General features: G+C 46.3%; 6 protein-coding genes across 6 annotated transcripts; 3 read left to right on the top strand and 3 right to left on the bottom strand.

The window, feature by feature from the left end:
* Nucleotides 1–728: 728 nt before the first annotated feature.
* N7508_001433 (cytochrome P450) lies at nt 729–2,537 on the top strand (the record flags this gene model as incomplete). The annotated part of the gene is made up of 5 exons (XM_058459499.1): nt 729–824; nt 919–1,165; nt 1,218–1,833; nt 1,888–2,030; nt 2,083–2,537. The coding sequence occupies 5 exons, from the start codon at nt 729–731 to the stop codon at nt 2,535–2,537; spliced, it is 1,557 nt and encodes a 518-aa protein (XP_058323031.1).
* A 573-nt stretch (nt 2,538–3,110) lies between these two features.
* Nucleotides 3,111–4,105, bottom strand: N7508_001432 (lipase family protein; the record flags this gene model as incomplete). Its single annotated transcript, XM_058459498.1, has 3 exons — nt 3,111–3,455; nt 3,518–4,011; nt 4,066–4,105. The coding sequence occupies 3 exons, from the start codon at nt 4,103–4,105 to the stop codon at nt 3,111–3,113; spliced, it is 879 nt and encodes a 292-aa protein (XP_058323030.1).
* A 2,871-nt stretch (nt 4,106–6,976) lies between these two features.
* Nucleotides 6,977–8,845, top strand: N7508_001431 (GIY-YIG nuclease family protein; the record flags this gene model as incomplete). Its single annotated transcript, XM_058459497.1, has 1 exon — nt 6,977–8,845. One exon carries the CDS (start codon nt 6,977–6,979, stop codon nt 8,843–8,845), a length of 1,869 nt encoding a protein of 622 aa, XP_058323029.1.
* A 662-nt stretch (nt 8,846–9,507) lies between these two features.
* N7508_001430 (NACHT and WD40 domain protein) lies at nt 9,508–13,764 on the top strand (the record flags this gene model as incomplete). The annotated part of the gene is made up of 3 exons (XM_058459496.1): nt 9,508–9,926; nt 9,978–11,568; nt 11,617–13,764. 3 exons carry the CDS (start codon nt 9,508–9,510, stop codon nt 13,762–13,764), a joined length of 4,158 nt encoding a protein of 1,385 aa, XP_058323028.1.
* A 534-nt stretch (nt 13,765–14,298) lies between these two features.
* Nucleotides 14,299–15,381, bottom strand: N7508_001429 (uncharacterized protein; the record flags this gene model as incomplete). Its single annotated transcript, XM_058459495.1, has 3 exons — nt 14,299–14,994; nt 15,046–15,252; nt 15,307–15,381. 3 exons carry the CDS (start codon nt 15,379–15,381, stop codon nt 14,299–14,301), a joined length of 978 nt encoding a protein of 325 aa, XP_058323027.1.
* A 3-nt stretch (nt 15,382–15,384) lies between these two features.
* Nucleotides 15,385–16,277, bottom strand: N7508_001428 (uncharacterized protein; the record flags this gene model as incomplete). The annotated part of the gene is given in 4 exon segments (XM_058459494.1): nt 15,385–15,448; nt 15,467–15,512; nt 15,528–15,676; nt 15,871–16,277. The coding sequence occupies 4 exon segments, from the start codon at nt 16,275–16,277 to the stop codon at nt 15,385–15,387; spliced, it is 666 nt and encodes a 221-aa protein (XP_058323026.1).
* Between the last annotated feature and the right edge of the window lie 4,810 nt (nt 16,278–21,087).

Genomic DNA, 21,087 nt, shown 5'->3' with positions numbered 1-21,087 from the left:
TTTTCAAGTACCTCTGGTGGGCCTTTTCGATCCAGTAGGCCTAGGAGGTAGGAAATGATTCATGGCCACTGTTGCCGTTTTGGACGAACCAATTGTCAAGTGCTAAGGATTGCTTATTTGCTCTTAAGCCTGCTGGGTATATTATTACTTCTATTGGGCTTCCCCTCTCTGATCGACATACTCATATAGCACGTAGGCTGTAATGATTAATTTCGACGTGACTGCTTAGCCAAGATTGTGAGGCTGTCTCCAGTGGATCAAAGTGGACTGCCGCGACACCCGCAGATCCGCCTCGGCACTTCGTAACTTTGCCAAGACATCGGGGAACAAAGAAACAAATACATGCCCTAACCTTTGTCCATTTCCATATTGCCCTCTTCTGATCACAAATTGAAAGCTTCTAGAGCAAGCATATCTTCTCACCAGGTTCGGAGCGACACGGTTGCCTACTGTATCTACAGTACGGAGCACGGGGCGCAGTAGCTGAGATAGGGGTTTGCTTACTGCAGCTGCCAAGGTCTTAGCGTGTGATTGCTGCAGCTACGCGGACATATCACTCTTTTCGGCCCCCACGCCTGAATCAATATTGAAACGGGCGTTGTAAAACAAGCCGTCCCATTCGCTTCCATACCATTGAGTATATGATCGCCCACCGCTCTGTCAGACGAACATTCATTCTAGTTCTAGTCCATTATTGAAGGTTTGGGATCTTACCCTCTCTAAGCATCATGATATTCTCAATCCCTCTATTTCTCAACCTCATTGCCGGCTCCTTAGCGCTGTCTCTGTTATACAAATTCATAAAGTCTCAGAATGAGCGGCGAGTACGTTGTGTTTCTTTTCAACTACGGCTGACATCTGGACTTTGCTTGATTCTTAGATCAGAAAGATTTCGACTCATTCTGACCCACTTGATAGATCGATGAACAATTTGCAGCAAAGCATGGATGCCAACCACTCAAGCTTTGGAATGCAAAATGGCCTCTGGGGCTTGACTTGCTCCTCAAAGCTTTCGAGTACGATCGCAGGCAACAGATTCTGCAATTCTTTCTAGACGTAGTGTCTCAGTCGGGAAATACCTTTGAGCAGAAGCTCCTATTTGCTCGAGGCATTGATACAATTGAGCCCCAAAATATCGAGGCTATCCTTTCATCGCAATTTTCTGGTAGGATTAATTCAGAAAAAGGGTGTGCCTTTTGCTGACGAATGGGCTTCAGACTTTGATCTCGGGCTACGACCGGTGCATTTCGACCCTTTAATGGGTAGCGGTATTTTTACGCAAGATGGGGAACAGTGGCAGCACTCACGCGAACTTTTACGACCACAATTCATGAGTAATAGGATGGAAAACTTCGAACAGGTTAAATCTGCTGTAGATGCCCTTATCGACTGCGTCCCTGAAGATGGAGTTGTGGATCTACAGCCGCTCTTCTTTCGTCTCACCTTTGAGACCACCCTCTTCCTGCTCTTTGGAAAGCATCTGCCAAGTCTGAAGTCCGAAGGAATAACAGGCCGAGAATCCGAATTTGCAGACGCTTTTAACCGAGGCCAGGACTACCTTGCGCAGCGAGGACGTCTAGGCGATTTTCATTGGGTCATAGGCGGAAAAGACTTTCGGAGAGTCTGTAAAATCTGCCACGATTTCGTGGATGGTGCTGTCCAGAAGGCTTTGGGTCGGTATGACCCGTCGAAGTCGACCGATTCAACTGGATCGTACACTTTCGTCGATGCTATTATCGAAAAAACCAGAAACCCAAAAGTTTTGAGAGACCAATGTCTGAATATCCTTCTGGCTGGAAGAGACACAACAGCGTGCTGCCTCACATGGACACTGTAAGTCATGGCGCACTACCGTTCCGGCTCAATACTAACGCAACTCCACTCAAGACGCCTGCTTGTTCAACACCCTGAAGTTCTTTCCAAGCTTCGGCGCGAAATCGAAAATTCGGTTGGAGTTGGCTCAGAAGCATCCGACCCCGTACTCAGTCAAGTGAAGAAGTTACCGTATCTATCGATCGTGATCAAAGAAGGTAATGGATGGTCCCTTCTTCTGTCCTTTGTCTCTAACTCTCCTTTCAACAGTTCTCCGATTATATCCATCCGTTCCCGTGAACTCACGTGCAGCTACGAAGACAACTACTCTTCCCACCGGAGGAGGTCCTGATGGAACAGCTCCAATCCTAGTACGAAAAGGCGAAGCAGTCGGATATTGTGTCTATGCCATGCACCGTCGAAAAGACCTTTTCGGGTCCGATGCCGATTATTTCCGCCCTGAACGCTGGGAGAATGACGCTCTGAAAGATGTGGGGTGGGGCTATTTGCCTTTCAACAGGGGTCCACGGGTGTGTTTGGGTCAGCAATTTGCCGAGCTGGAGGCTGCATACACTGTCGTCCGGTTGCTACAGAAGTTTGAAACAATTGAAATGACAGAGGATAAGCCATTTAACATGCCAGTGGGTCAAGAAAAACAGGTTCTCACCTTGGTTGTGTCAAGCGGGGATGGTTGCTGGGTTAAGATGAAAAAGTTTGATATTTGAATACCCATTGGGGTTTGAGGATTTTTGGTCTTGGGCGTTTTGAGATCTTCTCCGTGTTTGAACACTTATAATTCAATGTTCAAATCCCATTTATCATTCGTTCTTCATCACCCTGATCGATTAAAAGCCAGGGTTGTGGCTTACTAGAAGTTGATGTGACTTGTAATATATCACTACCACGCGAGATTTTTTAATATCACAATGTTGCACCATAGTAAACGTCCTCTTGGGTAATCTTACGCTGAGTTGACAACAATCGGAGTCTATGTAGAGTGCAACTGACATATATCATATGTCCTGTACACAAAATTCTCAAAGCAATCTTGGAGTTCTTGCATTCATTTTGCTCTATTTTAAAATATCAACCTCATCTCTCATTCTCTAGGCTTTTCTTTTTTGTCACTCATAGCCATGCAAAAAGTAAGATAGGTGTTTTTGCCAAAAAAGGAAATAACGGCTAAAAGCGGTTCAGCTGCCAAGTCTTGATATATAGAGAATTGACTCTTGAGGTGGTATCGTTAACCAACTATCGTAAATATATTGCCAAGTGTTTAGGATTGGATTTCAGTAATTTTAGTCCGCAGGTTTATCAGCAGGGGGGAGACAGATGCTCATGTTCCCAAAATACCATCCGTGGTTTGGATCAGGCCAGCGAATCCCACTCTGGCCGGCATTGCCCTCAATGCTGTTGATCCCTTCAATATATTTAACAACGTCAGTGGTGACCTGATCGCCAGTTGGTTGATTGATCCAGTATTCTGGAGAAGGTTGGCTGTAATCAAATATGATCCCAGTGAGTGGCAGTCTCGGCACTATATCTGAGGCATGGGTGGCACGATATACGCTCACTGGAGCTCTTTGGTTGGTAATGAACTCGGCCAATTTTTTGTTTCCGACTTTCGGTCCGCCGAACGTCCACTTTTTGATCTTTGGTCAGCAAACCAAAATTTTCTACACAGGTTTGTCCGAGATTGACTTACAATATCCAAAGTAAACCCCTTCTGGCGGAGAACAGTCCCTGCAAGAGTCGCAACAGCGCCACCAAGACTATGTCCAACTACAGCCACGCCATAGTCTGGGTGCGACTTGGTAGCTTTCTGAAGCTGGACAATGGCACGCTCTTCTGCACTCTTCCAGTAAGTCCAGAATCCCGAGTGAGCCTTGCATCCAGGACAAACATCCTCAATAGAAGTGTATAAAAATTGGAAGTCGGTGTCTCCATCGTGCTTAGTTATGGTCCCACGGAAGGTAAGAAGGATCAGCTTCTTGGTGTGATCCAAGGCTACGTAGCCTGTAGCAGCGGTACTGTTGTGGAAGGCATCGATAGTCTCAGTATCGTCGGCCTCTACGAGTCCGCAAAGTCCATAATCGCAAGTCAGCTTATTGCCAGTGGAGTTGATGTTCTGGTCACAGGCGGCTAATGCTGCGAATTGGGCAAACAGTTTGAAGTCATCCAGTAGCTCAGAGGAGATATCTGGTGAAATCATTAGTCTTTCAAGTTTTTGGCGGCAATGTGAGAATGACTTACCTCGGCGTGATAGCTGTATAGGTGATGCAAAAAGGGTCATGCAAAAGGACAAAAGCAAAGCTCCAATGCTTAAGTTTGAAGAAATCATGTTGAGGAGTGCAGCTGACTTCCTTTGTTGACTTGTTTGGTGGTCTCTAGTCTTCAAGAAAGAATACAATATTTGGGCGCAAGCTTTACTCTAATATATCCCATATTTCGACAGTGAATTTTGAGCTGAGCTATTTGTAATAGCAAACCCACCCATCTCACATAGATGTAGGGCTTATGCCTATGCAACTAAGTCACATGGATAGCCCCAGTGATCGTGTCCCCTCATCTGCATGCATAAAATCAGTACATTTATTTGGATACTACCCTCGAGATGTCGATTCAAAGCAACAGGGCTTGTTCTCCCTGTAAGCGAATGTAACACCATCCAATATTTCCGCGTTGCTTTTCCTGGAATGGGTTTACCTCTGACTACTCCTCTTTTCTCCATTGTTGCAATTTTACCTTGGCTTGTTTCTCCGCCTCTTGGCCGGCATCTAGTGTGCCGCGCTTAGAAAGCCGACTCCAAACTCTGCATATCCAAAAAATCCTCATCCCAGTTATGTGATTTGTTTTCACGGTGACCATAGCCACTTTACTAGCAACAGCAGGAGCGTCACTCCAGGGCTGGCGTAGCTGAGCGTGCGTGGGCTAGGCATCTACTTCTTGGCGTTGGAAAACGTGATCATGCACAATGAGATCATTAGTGTCTTTTTTCTACACAGCACTCTTCTAACAAAGATTCAAGTGTCCGGGTTGGCTTCCAGAACTTGGCGGTCAGTAAGCCAGGGAAATGATCTTCACTGAGCCTGCAAGGTCAGGACAAAGATACGGAGTAATGAGCCCCTCTTTTCTAAGCACTGTGCGCATAGGCTATGCTGCGAAAGCATCGGGATTCGCTGCAGCACTCTTAGAGCACTCCGTGCCCTTGCACCTCGTCCTGCCAAGATCTCGCCTTCAGGGCAACAAACGGGAGAAGCATATCCTTCCCTTCGCCGAATGATAGCCCTAGTGGCCGTCAGGTAAGTCGCACCGGATTAGAGTCGAATTCCTGTCCTACTGACGTCGCCGTGTCAGGTAGTCCTAGGTATGTCTGTCGCCGTCGCTGTGGTGGTACCCCCGCCACGCCTACACCATTTGCGCGGTATGCGTTCGAGCCCACAACCTATTTCGTCGGGATGCCGACCACAGCGGCAGCAGTAAAAGCTTTGATGATACCTCGGACGAAGACTTCATAAGTGATTCAATTACCACCAATGCTCTGCGGAGTTAGACGATCACTCAAATATGGCAGCTTTGCGTCATGCTCATGACATGTTCCTGGGTTCCTCGACTAGCCATGGCGGGTGTAAAGATGTTATTGGGCGGAGAATTCTCACTTTCACCTTCAGCCCCAAAAACGTCCACTCGACGGCATATGAGCCTGTCCCAATTTCTCCTGGTGATCCTGAGAGACCGACTAGAATTATAAAGACCCCCAACTAACCAATGGTTGTTCCCGCGATGAAAGGAAACGTCAGCCATAATCTATCGACAAAGATCGTTTACTCGTAAAGCTGAAGGAAAAAAAAAAGTTAGCATAGCTGGGATCTCGAGTCACCTTCCTAGTCGCAAATCTTCATCGTTACAGGTACACTATTCTACCAAACTAAAGTCTATAAAAGCTCACAACAATCTGCCTGTGAAGCCGGAAGGGAGCCAGAAACTGAATATCCATATTCTTACAGTACTTCTCATCTTTATATCCTCTCCTCCTTCGAATCTATATGTCTAACGATACAACAATAAGATCTTCAAGAGTAGACTTATATCACGACGTAGATTTCTCATCATGGGCGTAGAAGAAGCTCTAAGCCAAAACGCAATGAAAACCTTAATGACGGCATCCCGTTACCAATATGCGCAATCAATTTACATACTGAAGCCACAATAATATTGGCCAGGCGGTTATAGTGCTAAGCAAAAAAAAGCCTTGAGGCAAACGCTATCTGGCCGAAGAGGCCCTCTAGGAATCATTGGGGTCTCTAGGGGTCTAAGGAGTATGAAGAAGGTAAGGCGAGCAGACCCTTGCTACTTTCCTTCCGGTGTGTAGCCTATGTGCGGCCAGTAGTGGAGTCGGTGTCGCCAGGGTGAGTCAAGGGACAAGGATTGGAAGCCTAGAGTATCATACTTACCCTGAGTCGCACGACCGCCAAGCGGCGATCAGCTATTTCCCCACTATGCTAGACCGAACGACTGGCAAAGGTGGATATTTGGTGTGTGGCTTATGTGCGGCCAGTAATCGGGTGGATCTCGCCCGGGTGAGTTTAGGGTCCGCGCTGCTGTAGCGTCGCGCGACTAGACTGAGAATGGTGTGTCGCGAGATAGCCGCATTGACCTTCCGATCTAATAAAAAAAAATAAAACACTAGGTATCTTGGCATCTGCAACAGCAGCCGAGAAGGATCGAGCAAAAGTACCTCCGGCCCGCCAATCCGTGCGTGATCGCTCACGACTATTGTTATGAGCGTGAGGTTTGCGAAAACCACATCTCATAGTAAACTTCAGCGTAAGGTACCTATTTCCAGAGCCCTTTAGCAATGATCATGCGACGAACTAGTAGGCGGAGCATTGATGGTGCGGCGCGACCCGAGGATTACGCGCATCACATTCCCGAGCGATGCACTCCGCCCCAAAGAATGGAGGCAGCCAATCTCCACCTCTATCTAAGCGCCATAAGGCGAACCAGGATTGAACATGGATGCCGCTCCTTCCAACCGAACTTAGAAACACTGCCCGGTTCCCAGAATTCTTTCTACATTTGGTTTATAATCGCGCTGTTCCCCTCAATTGGCTATGAAGGAATATAAGCAACAACCAAAGTGCTATAGATCAGCGTACTACCAATGCCCGCTCCACCTAGTCCAACAATCCACAATGTCGGCAGTCGGCCATTGAGTACCAGCGGTTCCAAAAAGCCCAATAATCACAAGATAGTTTTTGAGAACCAAGGCCGGTCCCCATTACAAGAGGCTTCCCCCTCCAAGCTGAACACGATAACATCAAAACAACTCAAAACGAAACATACCAGCTTGCTTGCCACAAAACCCGAGGATACTTCACTTGATTTGATTTCTAGACGCAGGAATAAAGCTGGTGTCAACGCTTTGAAAATCCCTCCACACCCCAACATACTCCATGTGGACATCTCCACATCAACAATCAAGCGGAAACAAAATGAAGTTTTCTATCACGGAGAACACGTTGGTGGAACCAACCAGATGACGATTCGGACTCCTTCATCGCCAGTGGACATTAGCTTGCTTTCTGTTTTCTTCAGATCAAGTAAAACCAAGCGTCCTCGACAGACGAGCTCTGCGTTATGGAAACTGCCAACTATCGGTGAGGTCATCACGGAATTCTCAGATCCCGCAACCCTACTTCTTGGGCCCGAAACAGCAGTATATGCTGTCAAGCAGGATCCCGGATCGGAGAAGGCTTCGAGAGCCCAGAGTACTGTCACATATGATAGTGAACAGCCGCCAACTTTGGCAGAAAAGACCGGCGAGAACTTGCTTGATGGGTATAGAATAAACTGTTCAGGCAACCAAGCACCTTTCTCGTCGATTGAATTTGAATCTATACTTTCGCGTTGGAACTCAAAGGACTTGGGCACGGCTCCAAAGTCGCTTCTCAAGATCATGCCTCTTGAATTATTCGAGCACTTGGGAGCAAATAGTAGGAAATGCCCGGCTTGGACATTAAAAGGACAGAGGTGCAAAGTTTTTCGCGCACTCAAGCCTATTCCAACGCAACTCCAACCCCTGATCGCCCTCGAACGAGGCGAACTTCTACCAGCCATTCAGCAGCTAATAGGAGTGGCATTCTGTCATTCACATCGGAAGGTCGCATTCAAAGAAATGCAAACCTGGAGCGAGGAGTTTCGAGAATTGTCAAAGATCAAAGACTATGATTCTGTTTTTGAAAGTGCGAACCATCGTTTATGGGCTCTTGTTTGCTGGATTCGTCTCCTAGATAGGGCGACGCTGTCTCAGCTAACACCATCCGCGTCCTTGCAACCTGATTTGGACAAAACTGTCCAAAATAATTCGCATCCGGTCAACCCAATCCAAGTTTTCAAGCCTTACGCAAGTGAAGTTTTATCGAGGGCAATCTCCGACGAGCTTGCAAAGCTTCTGACCAAACCTCTCCAAAAAAGCGATATCAAATATCAGGGCTCGATTTACATTTTCTGGCAACGTGGAAACTTTGGCCACTTGAAAATTGGGCGATCTGGAAACGTATCCCGCCGTCTGAGCGAATGGAATAAACAGTGCAAAAAGGATATGGAGGTTCACTTCCCGACGAAAAATGGGGATGAGAGTACGCCAGATGTACAACAGGTGCCACACATATCACGCGTTGAAGCTCTGGTGCATCTAGAATTGATGCACCAGAGGAAAGTCGAAAAAAGGTGCCCTGGGTGTTTTAAATCACACGTGGAATGGTTCGAGACCCCCAAGGATATTGCAATAGGAGTTGTCCGCAAGTGGTCGGCTTGGATGGTGACAAGGCCATATGAGAAACAAATGATAGATGATGAGGAGCAGTGGATTCTGAAAAGTGAGGAACGGAAAAAATTGGATAAGCTGTGCCGCCCGGGGATAGACTTTCCAACGGCTTCTTTGCCCGTTGTCAAAAAGGAAGGCCTCTCCTCTTCGACTTTGACTCTCGCTTCTGTCTGCGAGATGAGAGGAGAGGATGTCGCAGCTTAAACTGGGATCTGACCTAGATGATTTTTCTCGCCTAAAGATTAGCTCAGTTGTACGCAACCATCCGTATTATCAATTCCATACTATCTTTTCTCCTACCCCAAGACCTGTCGTGGCCTAATTGCTGTTCCCAATGTTAGGCCGCTCGGGGGGGGAATGCCTCTTTTTGTCCCTAAGCGGTTGCCCGTCTTCGCCCCGCTGCTTTCTGTTCCAGCCTATTGGATATGAGAAACATGGATGTACTTCGATTCACCAGTACTAAAAGTAATTTTTATGATCCAATATTCGCGTAAGAAACAGAACTTACTTGTGTTGGATACCAAATTGATGGCTTACAGTGGTATTCGAAATCAGATTTACCTTTATACTCTTAGACTTTCATTCCCGAACCCCGACTTGAAACACGCTAATCCACATATAGTAATTCCATCGATCCCCCTCGTTCTTAAAATAGGAAGTGTATTTTACATGACGCGCCAGGACCAGCCTTGGTGTAATTTACACGAAACTCTTATACGCCATACGTGACTCTCCATAGGGATACAAACAAGTCAAACATGAGGGGCTGGAGAGGGGCTGGTGTGGGACTGGAGGTCCCCAGTATTGAACATAGTTCAACCTCTGACTCAAAGAGTAAATACCAGAGATTGATTACATATTGACACATGGAAGGGGTTTCAGCAGCAGCTAGCGTCTTTGGTGTCATTCAACTCGCCGGCAGCATTGTGAAGCTATGCGGTGGCTATCTTCAAGAGACGAAGAATGCTCGAGAGGATATCATTGCTTTACAGCGATCGATTACGGGCCTAGAAGGGACTGTTCAAAAACTCTTTGAGTTTCTCCAGGGCCCTCATGCTATAAAGTTTCCCACTTGCTCGTTGCTAGTCAACAATGTCAGTGATTGTCTTTCGGACCTCGGGGCCCTGGAAAATAAGATTAATCCTGGGAGAGGAAAGAGTATGATGAGAAGATTCGGAGTTCGAGCATTCAAATGGCCTTTGAAACGCACGGAGGTGGATAGAATCATCCAGGGTCTCGAGAGATATAAATCATCTTTCACCTTATCATTGCAGATTGACCAAACGTAGGTCTTTCAGTCAAAATCATCGGAAAAGCTTAGCTAATTTCTATTTAGAACTCTTCTAACCAGTGTGGCTTGGAGTGCAGACCTGATCCCCCAGAGATTGGGTGTTGACGAATTGCCGATCGTCGCTGGTGCTGAGTTTGACTCATATATGGATCAACATGAGGATGAATGTCTTCCGGGTACCAGAACAGAGCTCCTTCATCATATCACAGAATGGGCCATGTCACCGCAAGGTAAATGCATATACTGGCTGAATGGTATGGCTGGGACAGGGAAATCGACTATCTCCCGAACAGTGGCAAAATCCTTAAAAGAGGCGAAGATCTTAGGAGCAAATTTCTTTTTCAAGCGGGGAGAAGGAAGCCGAGGTAGTGCCACAAAGCTTTTTCCAACAATTGCAAGTCAGTTCGCGATTAGCTTTCCTCAACTTATCCCAGGTATCCAAAAGGCTATCAGTGATGATCCCAACCTAGCATCAAAGTCGTTAAAGGAGCAATTTGACAAGTTGCTTCTCCGACCACTTCTTGACTTTGAACCATCCACTAGGCATTCACCAACCACCGTAATAGTGATTGATGCCTTGGACGAATGTGAAAGTGATAATGATATAAGAGTCATAATCCAATTACTACCACAGCTACGAGGGCCAACCACTGGGCACGTCCGCATCTTCTTGACAAGCCGACCCGATCTACCTATTCGAGTCGGCTTTTCGGAAATCCAAAATCTAGATTATCAGGATCTAGTTCTCCACGATATTCCTGAGGCTGCTACAGCACGCGATATATCTTTGTTCCTAAATTCGCGGCTTTCGAATATCAGGAAACAACGATCTCTACCTGCCGAGTGGCCTAGTAGTGCGGATATTAAATCGCTTGTGAATTTATCTGTTCCACTCTTCATCTTCGCTGCGACCGTTTGTCGCGTCCTTGAGGACCCCCAGTGGGACCCCGAAGAGAGTCTCACCGAGATACTCACCCATCGGGGCGATAGATCTCAGTTGGACAGAACGTATCTACCTGTACTTAATCGGGTACTCAACAACCAAAGCGAAAAGCAGAAAGCCCAGCTGATCCAGGAGTTTCGAGAGATTCTCGGCACTATTGTAGTGCTTGCGAGCCCGCTTCCCGTCTACTCACTTTCAACACTTACCGGTCTCTCGGAGAACTTGATTAAGCGAAGGCTAAACTCACTACATTCCGTTATCCGCGTACCCGAGATTAGGGAAACTCCGCTACGACCTTTCCATCTTTCATTTCGAGACTTCCTCCTAGATCCAGAGTCACGCAAAAAGACTTCTATATGGGTGGATGAAAATCAGGTTCATAAAAATTTGGCAACAAGGTGTCTTATTATTTGTTATAAGTTGAAACGGAACATTTGTGGACTCACAAGTGATGGCACCCTACGTTCGGAAATTGATCCTCAAATCATTAGCAACTGTCTTTCCCCAGAGTTGCAGTACTCCTGTCGCTTTTGGGCGCAGCATCTGATGCAAAGCCACGACCCGATTCCTCTGATAAAAGATGCGTTTATGTTTCTGCAGAAACATTTCCGACATTGGATAGAAGCAATGAGCATCCTAGGTCTTGCATCTGAACTTGTGAGAGTTGTTGATCTATTGCAAACTATGACCCTTGTGAGTTTCCGTTCGTATCCCATGCGATATCCATGCTGATTGATATAGGACGAAGAAGATCCCGAAATACCAGAATTTCTGCATGATGCCAAGCGTTTTATTCTTAAAACACGACAAATAGCTGAGAATGCCCCCCTCCAAATTTATTGCTCCGGACTCGTGTTTGCGCCCCGGAAGTCAATTATCCGCAAGATGTTCGAAGGAGAAATTCCTAATTATATATGCAGTCTTCCAGATGTTGAGGATACATGGAACGCAGAGCTACAGATTCTCGAGGGCCATTTGGACTGGGTTTTTTCAGTTACATTCTCCCCTGATGGTCAGAGAATTGCCTCCGGTTCTAGTGATAACACTATCCGGCTTTGGGATCCCGTTACGGGTACCTTGCAGCAGGCTCTAGAGGGTCATTCGGATTGGGTGCGGTCGGTTGCATTCTCCCTAAACGGCCGAGTGTTAGCGTCCGGTTCTAGTGACAACACTGTGCGACTCTGGGACTCTGCCACGGGGACCTTGCAGCAGACGCTCGAGGGCCATTTAGGTTCAGTTTGGTCAGTGGCTTTCTCCCCTGACGGCTGCTTACTAGCGTCTGGATCATTTGATGAGACCATACGGATCTGGAAGCCTATCACAGGCGCTTTACAGCGGACGTTCGCGGGCCTTGTGGGCTCAATTTGGTCCGTGGCTTTTTCCCCAAACGGCAAAGTGTTAGCGTCCGGTTCTAGAGACAATACTGTCCGCCTCTGGGATCCTATCACGGGAGACTTACAGCGGACTCTCGAAAGCCATTTGGGCTCAGTTTGGTCAGTGGCGTTTTCTCCCGACGGCCGGAAACTAGCGTCCGGTTCTAGTGACCAGACTATCCGACTCTGGGATCCTGCCACGGGCGCCCTGCTGCAGATATTTAAAGGTCATCAAGAGGGGCTTCGGTCGGTGACGTTCTCCCATGATAGCCGGGTACTTGCATCTAGCGATAATGAGCAGATCATCCGGCTCTGGGATTCCGCTACGGGCACCTTACTACAGAAGTTTAAAGGCCATTCAAATTCGGTTTGGTCGTTAGCATTCTCACCAAACGGTAGAATACTAGCGTCAGGCTCCTATGACCAGACTGTGCGGATCTGGGATTACGCTATGAATGGCCTAAAGCAGACACTCGAAAGCCGTTCGGGCCGGCTTCGGTCGGTAGCTTTTTCCCCTGACGGCCGGTTACTTGCGTCTTGCTCCGATGATTATACTGTGCGACTCTGGGACCCTATCACAGGTGATATAAAATGGAATCTAAAAGGCCACTTAGACGCTGTTTTGTTAGTGGCGTTCTCGCCAAATAGCCAGCTACTCGCGTCTGGCTCTATTGACCAGACTGTGCGGCTCTGGGATTCCTCCACGGGCAATCTGCGTCAAATCCTCGAGGGTCATTCTGATTGGCCTCGGTCAATAGTCTTCTCGCCGGATAGCGAGCTGCTTGCTTCTAGCTTTGATGATCAAACTATCCGGCTCTGGGATACTACCACAGGCTCATTATTATATAAACTTGAGGGCCATATAGATTGGCTTTGGTCTTTAGCATTCTCCCCAGACGGCCGGCTGCTCGCATCTGGCTCTGGTGATCGTACTGTGCGGCTCTGGGATATCTCAACGGGGACTTTGCAGCAGACCCTTGAAGGTCATACCGACTGGGTTCGATCGGTATCATTTTCCCCTGACAGCTCGCTGTTGGCTTCCGGCTCCTATGATCAGACTGTGCGTCTCTGGGACGTTACAACTGGCCTCTTTCAGCGTGCTCTAGAGGGCCATTCAAGTCCAGTTCGGTCAGTGACATTCTCCCAGGACAGCAGACTACTGGCATCCGGCTCCAGCGACCAGACTGTGCGACTTTGGGATCCTACCACGGGCAATTTGCAGCAAACCATAAGGTCTTATGGAATAGTCACGGATTTGGCGTTTTCTGGCGATTCACGTCTTGACACGAACCTCGGATGTCTTATTATTCGTTCTTTGAACGGCAACTGTAGCTCTGATCTCGATCAGACGAGTCTCGAGATATTCATAAGGGAGAGTCAGTGGATAACTATGAACGGCGAAAAGGTACTATGGCTTCCTCCTGAGACCCGACCCATTTGTTCGGCCATTAGAGGTAGTACACTTGCTATAGGGCACTCGTTGGGTAGGATTTCATTCATAGGATTTGATACATAGTAGGGATCGATCAATGGCCTTTACATGTCTTTTGTATCTTCCTAGCCGATTGATATGGCTTCTACCGTTCGTACGGCACTTCAACGCAGAAAACGAAATCATTGACCTTCTGTCGTCAGCCTTGGAGTCTTAGGCTCAATCCTGCTGGGCAAGGAGATTCTCGCTTCTCTGTTTTTGGGACCTCTAGGGTGAGTGCAGATATTATAGGTGAGAGAGGTGAGAACGGAATGACAATTCTCCCCGTCGGGGTGATATGGTCCATTTCACTCTCAGTATACATTAATATGATACCTACGTAGAATATATAGAGATTGTATAGTAAGTAAGAAGGGTAGTTAAGTTTCTTACTGCTTGCTCCGTCTCTGCTCCCCCCTTCTACCTGATCTTCATTTTCTTCGCGCTTTAGACCTTAAGTCATTAAATCCATTGAGAGCCCAAGGACTAAAGTACAAAATTATTCACACATCACGTTCCAAGGTTGTGTAATGTTTATCTAAGTACATATGCAGGGTGTGTATTTCGTACATAAAGAGGTCATTCTTTCGGCCAGGCACCTGGCATCACTTCCACTGGCCGCTCGATCATATCCCAAAATTCTCCCACAAAAGAATCAGATTCCTCGGACAGCCATATATACCAATTCCCAGGGGAAGAGCCATATGTAAATCCAATCATTCCTTGCAATTCGAACCCTTGTTCCGGAATATTCCACACGTCAAATTCTCGCTGGGTGATACCCCCTTTCCACATATATTCCTCCGCTTTACCATACCTATTTAGATCGACGCCAACAACTTCGAGTTGTTTCAGCCAGACTTGAACGGCAATTTGACAAGCCGGACCTAATTCTATGGGTCCGTACCATGATGAGAGATATCCATCGAGAAACGATAGAAAGGGAGTTTTGCCGTCAACGAGGTCGTAAATATCGATTCTGACACAGAAAAACTTATGGCAGAGGTCACCCCAAGCGTCACAATTCGATCTATCAGCGCTAGTCCCTTCTCGAAAGCCTCTTTCGCTAACACCCCTGCCCCGTGCTGCACAATGGATTAACGTTGAATCTAACTCTTGACAAAATTTAAAATCGTTGGGTTCTAAGACATCCGTTCCTAATATGACTCGAAAAAGCTCCGGTATGGACCAATTGTGGATATAGAACGCCCCTATGCGAAGGGCCACTCTAATGCGAATCCGTTTTGGTAGTCGGTAGAAGGAAGGGCAAACGTGCTACTGTAAGAACAAAAATTCTTCCGGTGTACCATGAAACCTGCCTAAGACAGAGATTGCTGCTTCTTCGTCGGATTTATAGCTTATGTCTATATGGCGAAATAGGACACGCATAGATGGGATGAGTGACTCCATTTTTATTTCGGTTCCGTCGTAGGATACTTTGCTCCAAAATGGTGGGTCGAATAAAGAGTTCGGATCCGTTCCTTGATCTAAGAGAAAAGCTATTATCTTGTTTCTATTTCTCCGTGTGACCCACTTGACTATTTATTAGTGAACTAGATCAGTTAATTGTCTATATAGAAATCGTACCTCAAGAAGTGAGAATAGGTTCCTATTTGGGAGGTAGATTAGGTCAAAAGGTGATGCCTGCCTCAAGGCAAACATGTCCTAGAGCTCTTGGATATTTCCACCCATCACATAACTACTCGCTTTTGAGTCAAGAGGAATGATACTATAAGATCTCAAGTACTAGTTCCATCCTCCTAGAGCCTTTGTGCCAGCCACTTCTAGGACTTCTGAAGTGATCTAACGAGGCAAACTAAGCCGCCACCTATAGCTACTGTTCTGGGAAAATTTCGTTCTCTTATCTTGTGATGCAATGAATTTTGTCTGTTTAGCACAAGACCCTGCCTCTGGCGAAAGTATCAGTGAGAGGAATTCGTTATTAGTCAACGAAAAACTATACCTTTCAAAGTTGTCGTGGACTTAGAGTTTCCTGCACACGAGCAACTTATATCATGGTGGACAATCCTTTCGATTATCGCCTAAGGCTGAGCTTGAATAACTGCTCTATATTCATTAGCTCGAAAACATCAATTGCGCCGATTTTGAAAAATATACCGTGTATAACATTGTTGCGATAGCATTAGCAACTAAATAGCATGTTGTAAATGGGTCTTATGCTTTTCAATCTTCCCCTTTTGTAAGACAATTCTGAAGGACTTCAAAGACCAACGTAAGCGGTTAGGAGATTTTATTTCTCGGACGATGTCGGTGCAGACTATGTCCAACTCCTTCGCTGCATCTTTGCAAAGAGTGAAGCTTTTCAGTGCATGTTTGTTGTTTCCCAAGGCGGGATTCGGACTTTGTGATAAATCCTCCCCGATATCCGTAAGTATAAAGCCAAAAAGCTCGATCTCTTGTACTAGTTTCCGTAGATCGTCGGGCGTATCGCGCAAGTTATTATAGCATTCTTTCAGTGTAGTTATAGTATTTCTGATCTGGACAAGAACAGTCGCGAAAGTTATTGCGCCCGAAACTATGCCAATGACTTCGGCCATCTTCTATTGACTCGAGGAATGTGAGGGGTTCGGGTTTGGCGTGGAATCGATAGATCGGAAAAGGATATTCTGATGCTAGGTTGTTCAAGGCAAAGACTCATTTCGAATTTTCCACCGACTAGCATTGAGAAAGGAAGATTGTGATAATATCAAGTAAAGAGCCTAACTAGCTTGACACGCCGCTTGAGAGAGGAGATGCCACTTAACGAATCATTACATTTCTTTTGCCGCTATGAAATGTCACTATTTTTAGGACAATATTTTGGTTCCATCTAGAAAATCTAGCGCCTAGAGCCTGTTTTGTCGATCTGCTCGCCACGTGGCTCAGCTTCATCATCAGCCAATCTGGAAAGCATTTCGTGGAGGGCAGGCTATGTGGAAGGCCGAGCATCCAGCTAAGGGGGTCAATGCAGTGGTCACGCGACTTGGGTGTTTCTCACCTAGGTCTCACCCTGTCTACTGTATAGCACACTACCTAAATCACCCTTAGCTACCAAATCTGGATATTTTTCTAGAAGGAGCGGAGTGAATGGGGTTACAAACCGCAGGCCTGCGCGACCCCGCTTGCCCTGAAACGAGGAACGATGTGGAGGGGTTTACTACCCTGCGCGAGCAGCCCGCAAACCTTCGCTGGCTTTCCCACTGCCAAACTTCTCGCTGATCTCGTCGCTGATTGGCCTGTTTGCTAATCGCTACTGTTCCTGCACTTCTGATTTGCCTGTTTATTGCAATCTCACGTGTGCGGATGTCACGCTTTTTCCGCTCGTTTCAGGGCCACAGCGTGCGCAGCGCGCGTCACTAGTCGTTACCAGGGATTACTGGGGAACGGCTAAAATTAGGCTAGCGTGTTTCGGGCCAGGGTTCGGGAATGAAAGTCTAAGAGCGTAGAGGTAAATCTGATTTCGAATACTTTTGTACCACTTCCTATGTATCTCATGAAAATCCATAAACTCTCACGACATAATCTGAAAAGCTTCGCTAGCTTTGGTTGAAGCATTCCCCATTGTTGCCGGCCGTACAGGATTTCTATCGCTCGGAATCCAAGTCTTTGATTATCTGTTCAACTTTTACTCTATATACGACAATTGGGTTGTAGATCTAGCCAAGATCACAGACAAGCTTGAAACCCTCCTCGGCGTTTTCAAATACCTTGATAGCACTCTACAGAATGGCCCTTTGACTAATACGCTGTCCTCCAAACTCGACAAGGTGGTCGTGAGCTTTAGTAAATTATCGATAAGCTACAGGCCGGTGTGAAAGATTTTAGAAAGATTCATATTTAAGTCTCAAAGGCGCACTATATGTCCACGGGTTTCGGGTGATCTATCTATTTCAGAAAAGGATATTATGGGCGCTTGAAGTCAAAATCGCCGAGATACGGGCAACTTCTCTCTTGCGTCAGATGTTCTACACATTGAGAGTCACCAAAATATTGGAGAGGGGGTTGACGATTTGAAGACAGTTCTGAAGCGCACTAACGCACTTCAAGTTTCATCTTAATTCGGGATTAGCTTATGGCTCTAGATACTACTGCTAATCACAATTAATCACAATTCTTCCCACGGACGGGCCTATAGTTTCTCTCGAGTCACCAATTTTAAGACTAGCTCGTCGCCGATAGCTGTTTTTCTTTGGAACGGTAGCTTTGCCGGATTTAGTAAATCTGTCTTACTATCGGCGACAATTTATTATACAATCCGTACAAAACAGCAACATTTGAATAGTGGGGATGCCTTTTTTATTTTTGTTTTGACAACGAGAATCTTTCTCGAGCCCTCCCTCTGTCGAAACACGCTAGGCGGTTACCCTGCCCCTATTGTAGATATTTACTTGGTTCTCTACTCTGATAGGTGGACCTCTATGATCTCACTCATTTGAAAATTTATGAATTCAGCCAAACGAATGTAACTGCCTAAATAGCAGGATTGATGAACCCCGCAAAATAAAAGGGTGAACCAGTCTGAGTCTGGCCACTTACCGCATTTCTGTAACCCTCTTTCAGGAGATTAAAACTTTCATGATCCGAGCAACTTTGTTACGAAGTATTGTTCCCGTTCATGCCCATCCTAGGCTTTCTTGGCGTGGAGCCAACCGCCCTGGGTGCGAAGTAGGGTCGGAACAGCGTGGTTGGTAACAAAGGCGCACCTCTTGTTCACGGGATGCCAAGCCACACGAACACAACTGCTGCCCTTATTTGCGCACCAGACGATACAGTGTTGGAGGGTTGAAGAAGCATGGTTCGCACCTGCATGATAGTCTTGGATTTTGACCTCATTAAAAGGCGTTTGCTAAGCTTGAAAGCCATGCGTCATGTTCGCCATAGCAACAACCAAACGCCATGTCATATTATTCATTTATGCACTTGAAATAGCCGATAGCAACTGGCTCTTGTAGTGATGATTTTGAAGCGTGCTTGTCACTCACGGGACCGAGTATCGCGCTAAGTTTTAAGTCTTCCGGCTCAGGGTCGATCCGTTCCTGACAACTCATCTGTGCCAGCCTAGCCCCGCCGTAGCGCGTTAGCACTATTTAATCCAAGCAAAAATATTCTCCTTCATGCCAACTGTCTCAGGTCACGCATATTAAGTTCTGTTGGTAATTCCTTTTCTTATCTTAGAGCACCCAATTAGTTATTTTTTCACTCCACTTTCTTTTCTATTTTCTGTCTCCATGCTACCTTGCTTTGTATTCTGCAAACTAAATACAGCTCTGAAGCTGGTTCTCTCGATATTTTTTTAATTTTACATTTATTGATAACTACTGCCCTATGTACGGGCTGTCTGACGTTCTCAATATCTGCTTCCGATTTTTACTCTGGCAGCAACGAAGCACATCTTGCCGACTGTTTGGCTACAAAAGATGTCCTCACTGTTTTCAACACTTCCGCTCAGTGGTTGGAACTTGCGAAATCTTTTACCTTCGCCCGGCTCTATAATCCGGTAGCAATCACACTTCCAACAACACCTCAAGAAGTTTCCGAATCTGTCAGCTGCGCCGCAAGTGTCGGAATCAAGGTGCAAGCCCGATCAGGGGGTCATTCCTACGCCAGCTACTCCACTGGAGGAAAGAATGGCTCTTTGATTGTGGATCTACGAATGTTCAATGAAATCACGGTCGATAATAGTACGTTAGAACAATATTATGCCTATATGATAAATTCTGATATCTTTTCAGAGACCGGGGTAGCTTCTGTTGGAGGAGGTGTCAGACTCGGAAATCTTGATCTTAGCTTGTATGCCCAGGGTAAACGCGCGCTATCCCATGGAACATGTCCCGACGTTAGTATCGGTGGCCACTTCACTCATGGAGGGTATGGTTATGTATCCCGAGCCTGGGGTTTGGCAACGGATACCATTATCGCCCTGGATGTTATATTGGCTGATGGAAGTTTTATCCATGCCACCGCCTCAAGTTACCCCGATATCTATTTTGCTTTAAGAGGCGCCGCAGACAGCTTTGGTATCGTCATCACGTTTTACCTCAAAACTCTGGCTGCACCAAAGAAAGTGGTCACTTTCTCAGTGAACATGCCAGCAGTCTTGAGATCATCCGCTATAGCTGCAGACGGGTTCTTGCAATTGCAAGAATTCTCGCTCAATTCACCACTCATGACACGCAACCTAACGCTTGGTATCGTCATTGAGGGCGGGAAAGAATTTATACTGAAAAGGTGGTATCTGGGAAATGAAACTTATTTCAGGAACATATTGTTTCCTGCTATCACAACAAATTTTCCTGGGCCATATGATGCCACTATCAGCTCCAGGATATGGCTTGAGAGTCTTGCAAGTGAAACCGACAAGCCACTGGAACAGCCATTGACCAACTACCATGACCACAGGTCGTTTTACACCAGGTCGATCGTTTCCCGGGGAAATCGTCCGTTAACTTTCAAAGCTTTGCAGAGTTTCTTCAGTTTCATTATAACAGAGTGTAATGATTCATGTCTGACCGATTGGCGATCAATAATCAATTTATATGGCTTTATACAGAACCCATCTCCATCTGAGCCCGTGTTTGATGCAGAACTGGAACGACACAATCGGAATCTCATGACCACAATTCCAGCTGATGTTTACCAAAGAGCTCCTGGGCATAATTACTGTGAAATGCAAGATTTTCCAGCGCTTAAAGTCTGTCCTTGTATCTGTAGTTGCCCGAGGAATCCGGATAGCGTGGGATCTTTCACGACATCCTCTTCGATAGCTAGAGAGGACCTAGGTCCATATGAGGCTGGTGATTATATCGAACAAACAGTGCTGAATATCTTGAACGTCCACTTCCGTTCCAAACAGTATTTGATGTTGATTTTGAACGACGCAAAGAATCTCGCGGTGCTCTGCTCATGTAAAGCAACATGAATGGTCTGTTATTTAATATTGGAGCTTAGCAGCTTTTCTGAATTCCGACGATTAGTTGAGAACGGAGCAAATGAGAGTTCAGTCTTGGTGTTTGCCACGAGGGGGAAAAAATGTACCGGTATTAAGGGAACTTCTCGCCTACTTCAATGGGTCTTCCGATGCGGTAGAGCAAGCCTTCGGTGCGGCTTTTGGAAATAATTACAGAGATATGACTCTGACTTCATGTGAAACACATGGATTACGATAGCAAAAGAAGGGCAATGGTTTTCGTTGCCTCTCTTGGGGATATTTGGACCATTCTAATGTTCCTGGATTTCAATCTGGACCTGAATACACGTGTCCAGGAAACTACAGTACCTAAGATCGCAATAACCAACAGTTCCTATACTAAAAATTGAAGATAGTTGAGGTTTTTCTGTCATGTGGAGCTGATGTTCACTATGGAATCA

This window comes from Penicillium antarcticum (genome assembly GCF_028974205.1).
Source record: "Penicillium antarcticum strain IBT 31339 chromosome Unknown utg000002l_segment0_segment0, whole genome shotgun sequence".
NCBI classification, from domain to species: Eukaryota; Fungi; Ascomycota; class Eurotiomycetes; order Eurotiales; family Aspergillaceae; genus Penicillium; species Penicillium antarcticum.
The sequence above is the reverse complement of the archived record's forward strand: the minus strand, read 5'-3'. Positions and strand labels throughout refer to the sequence as shown.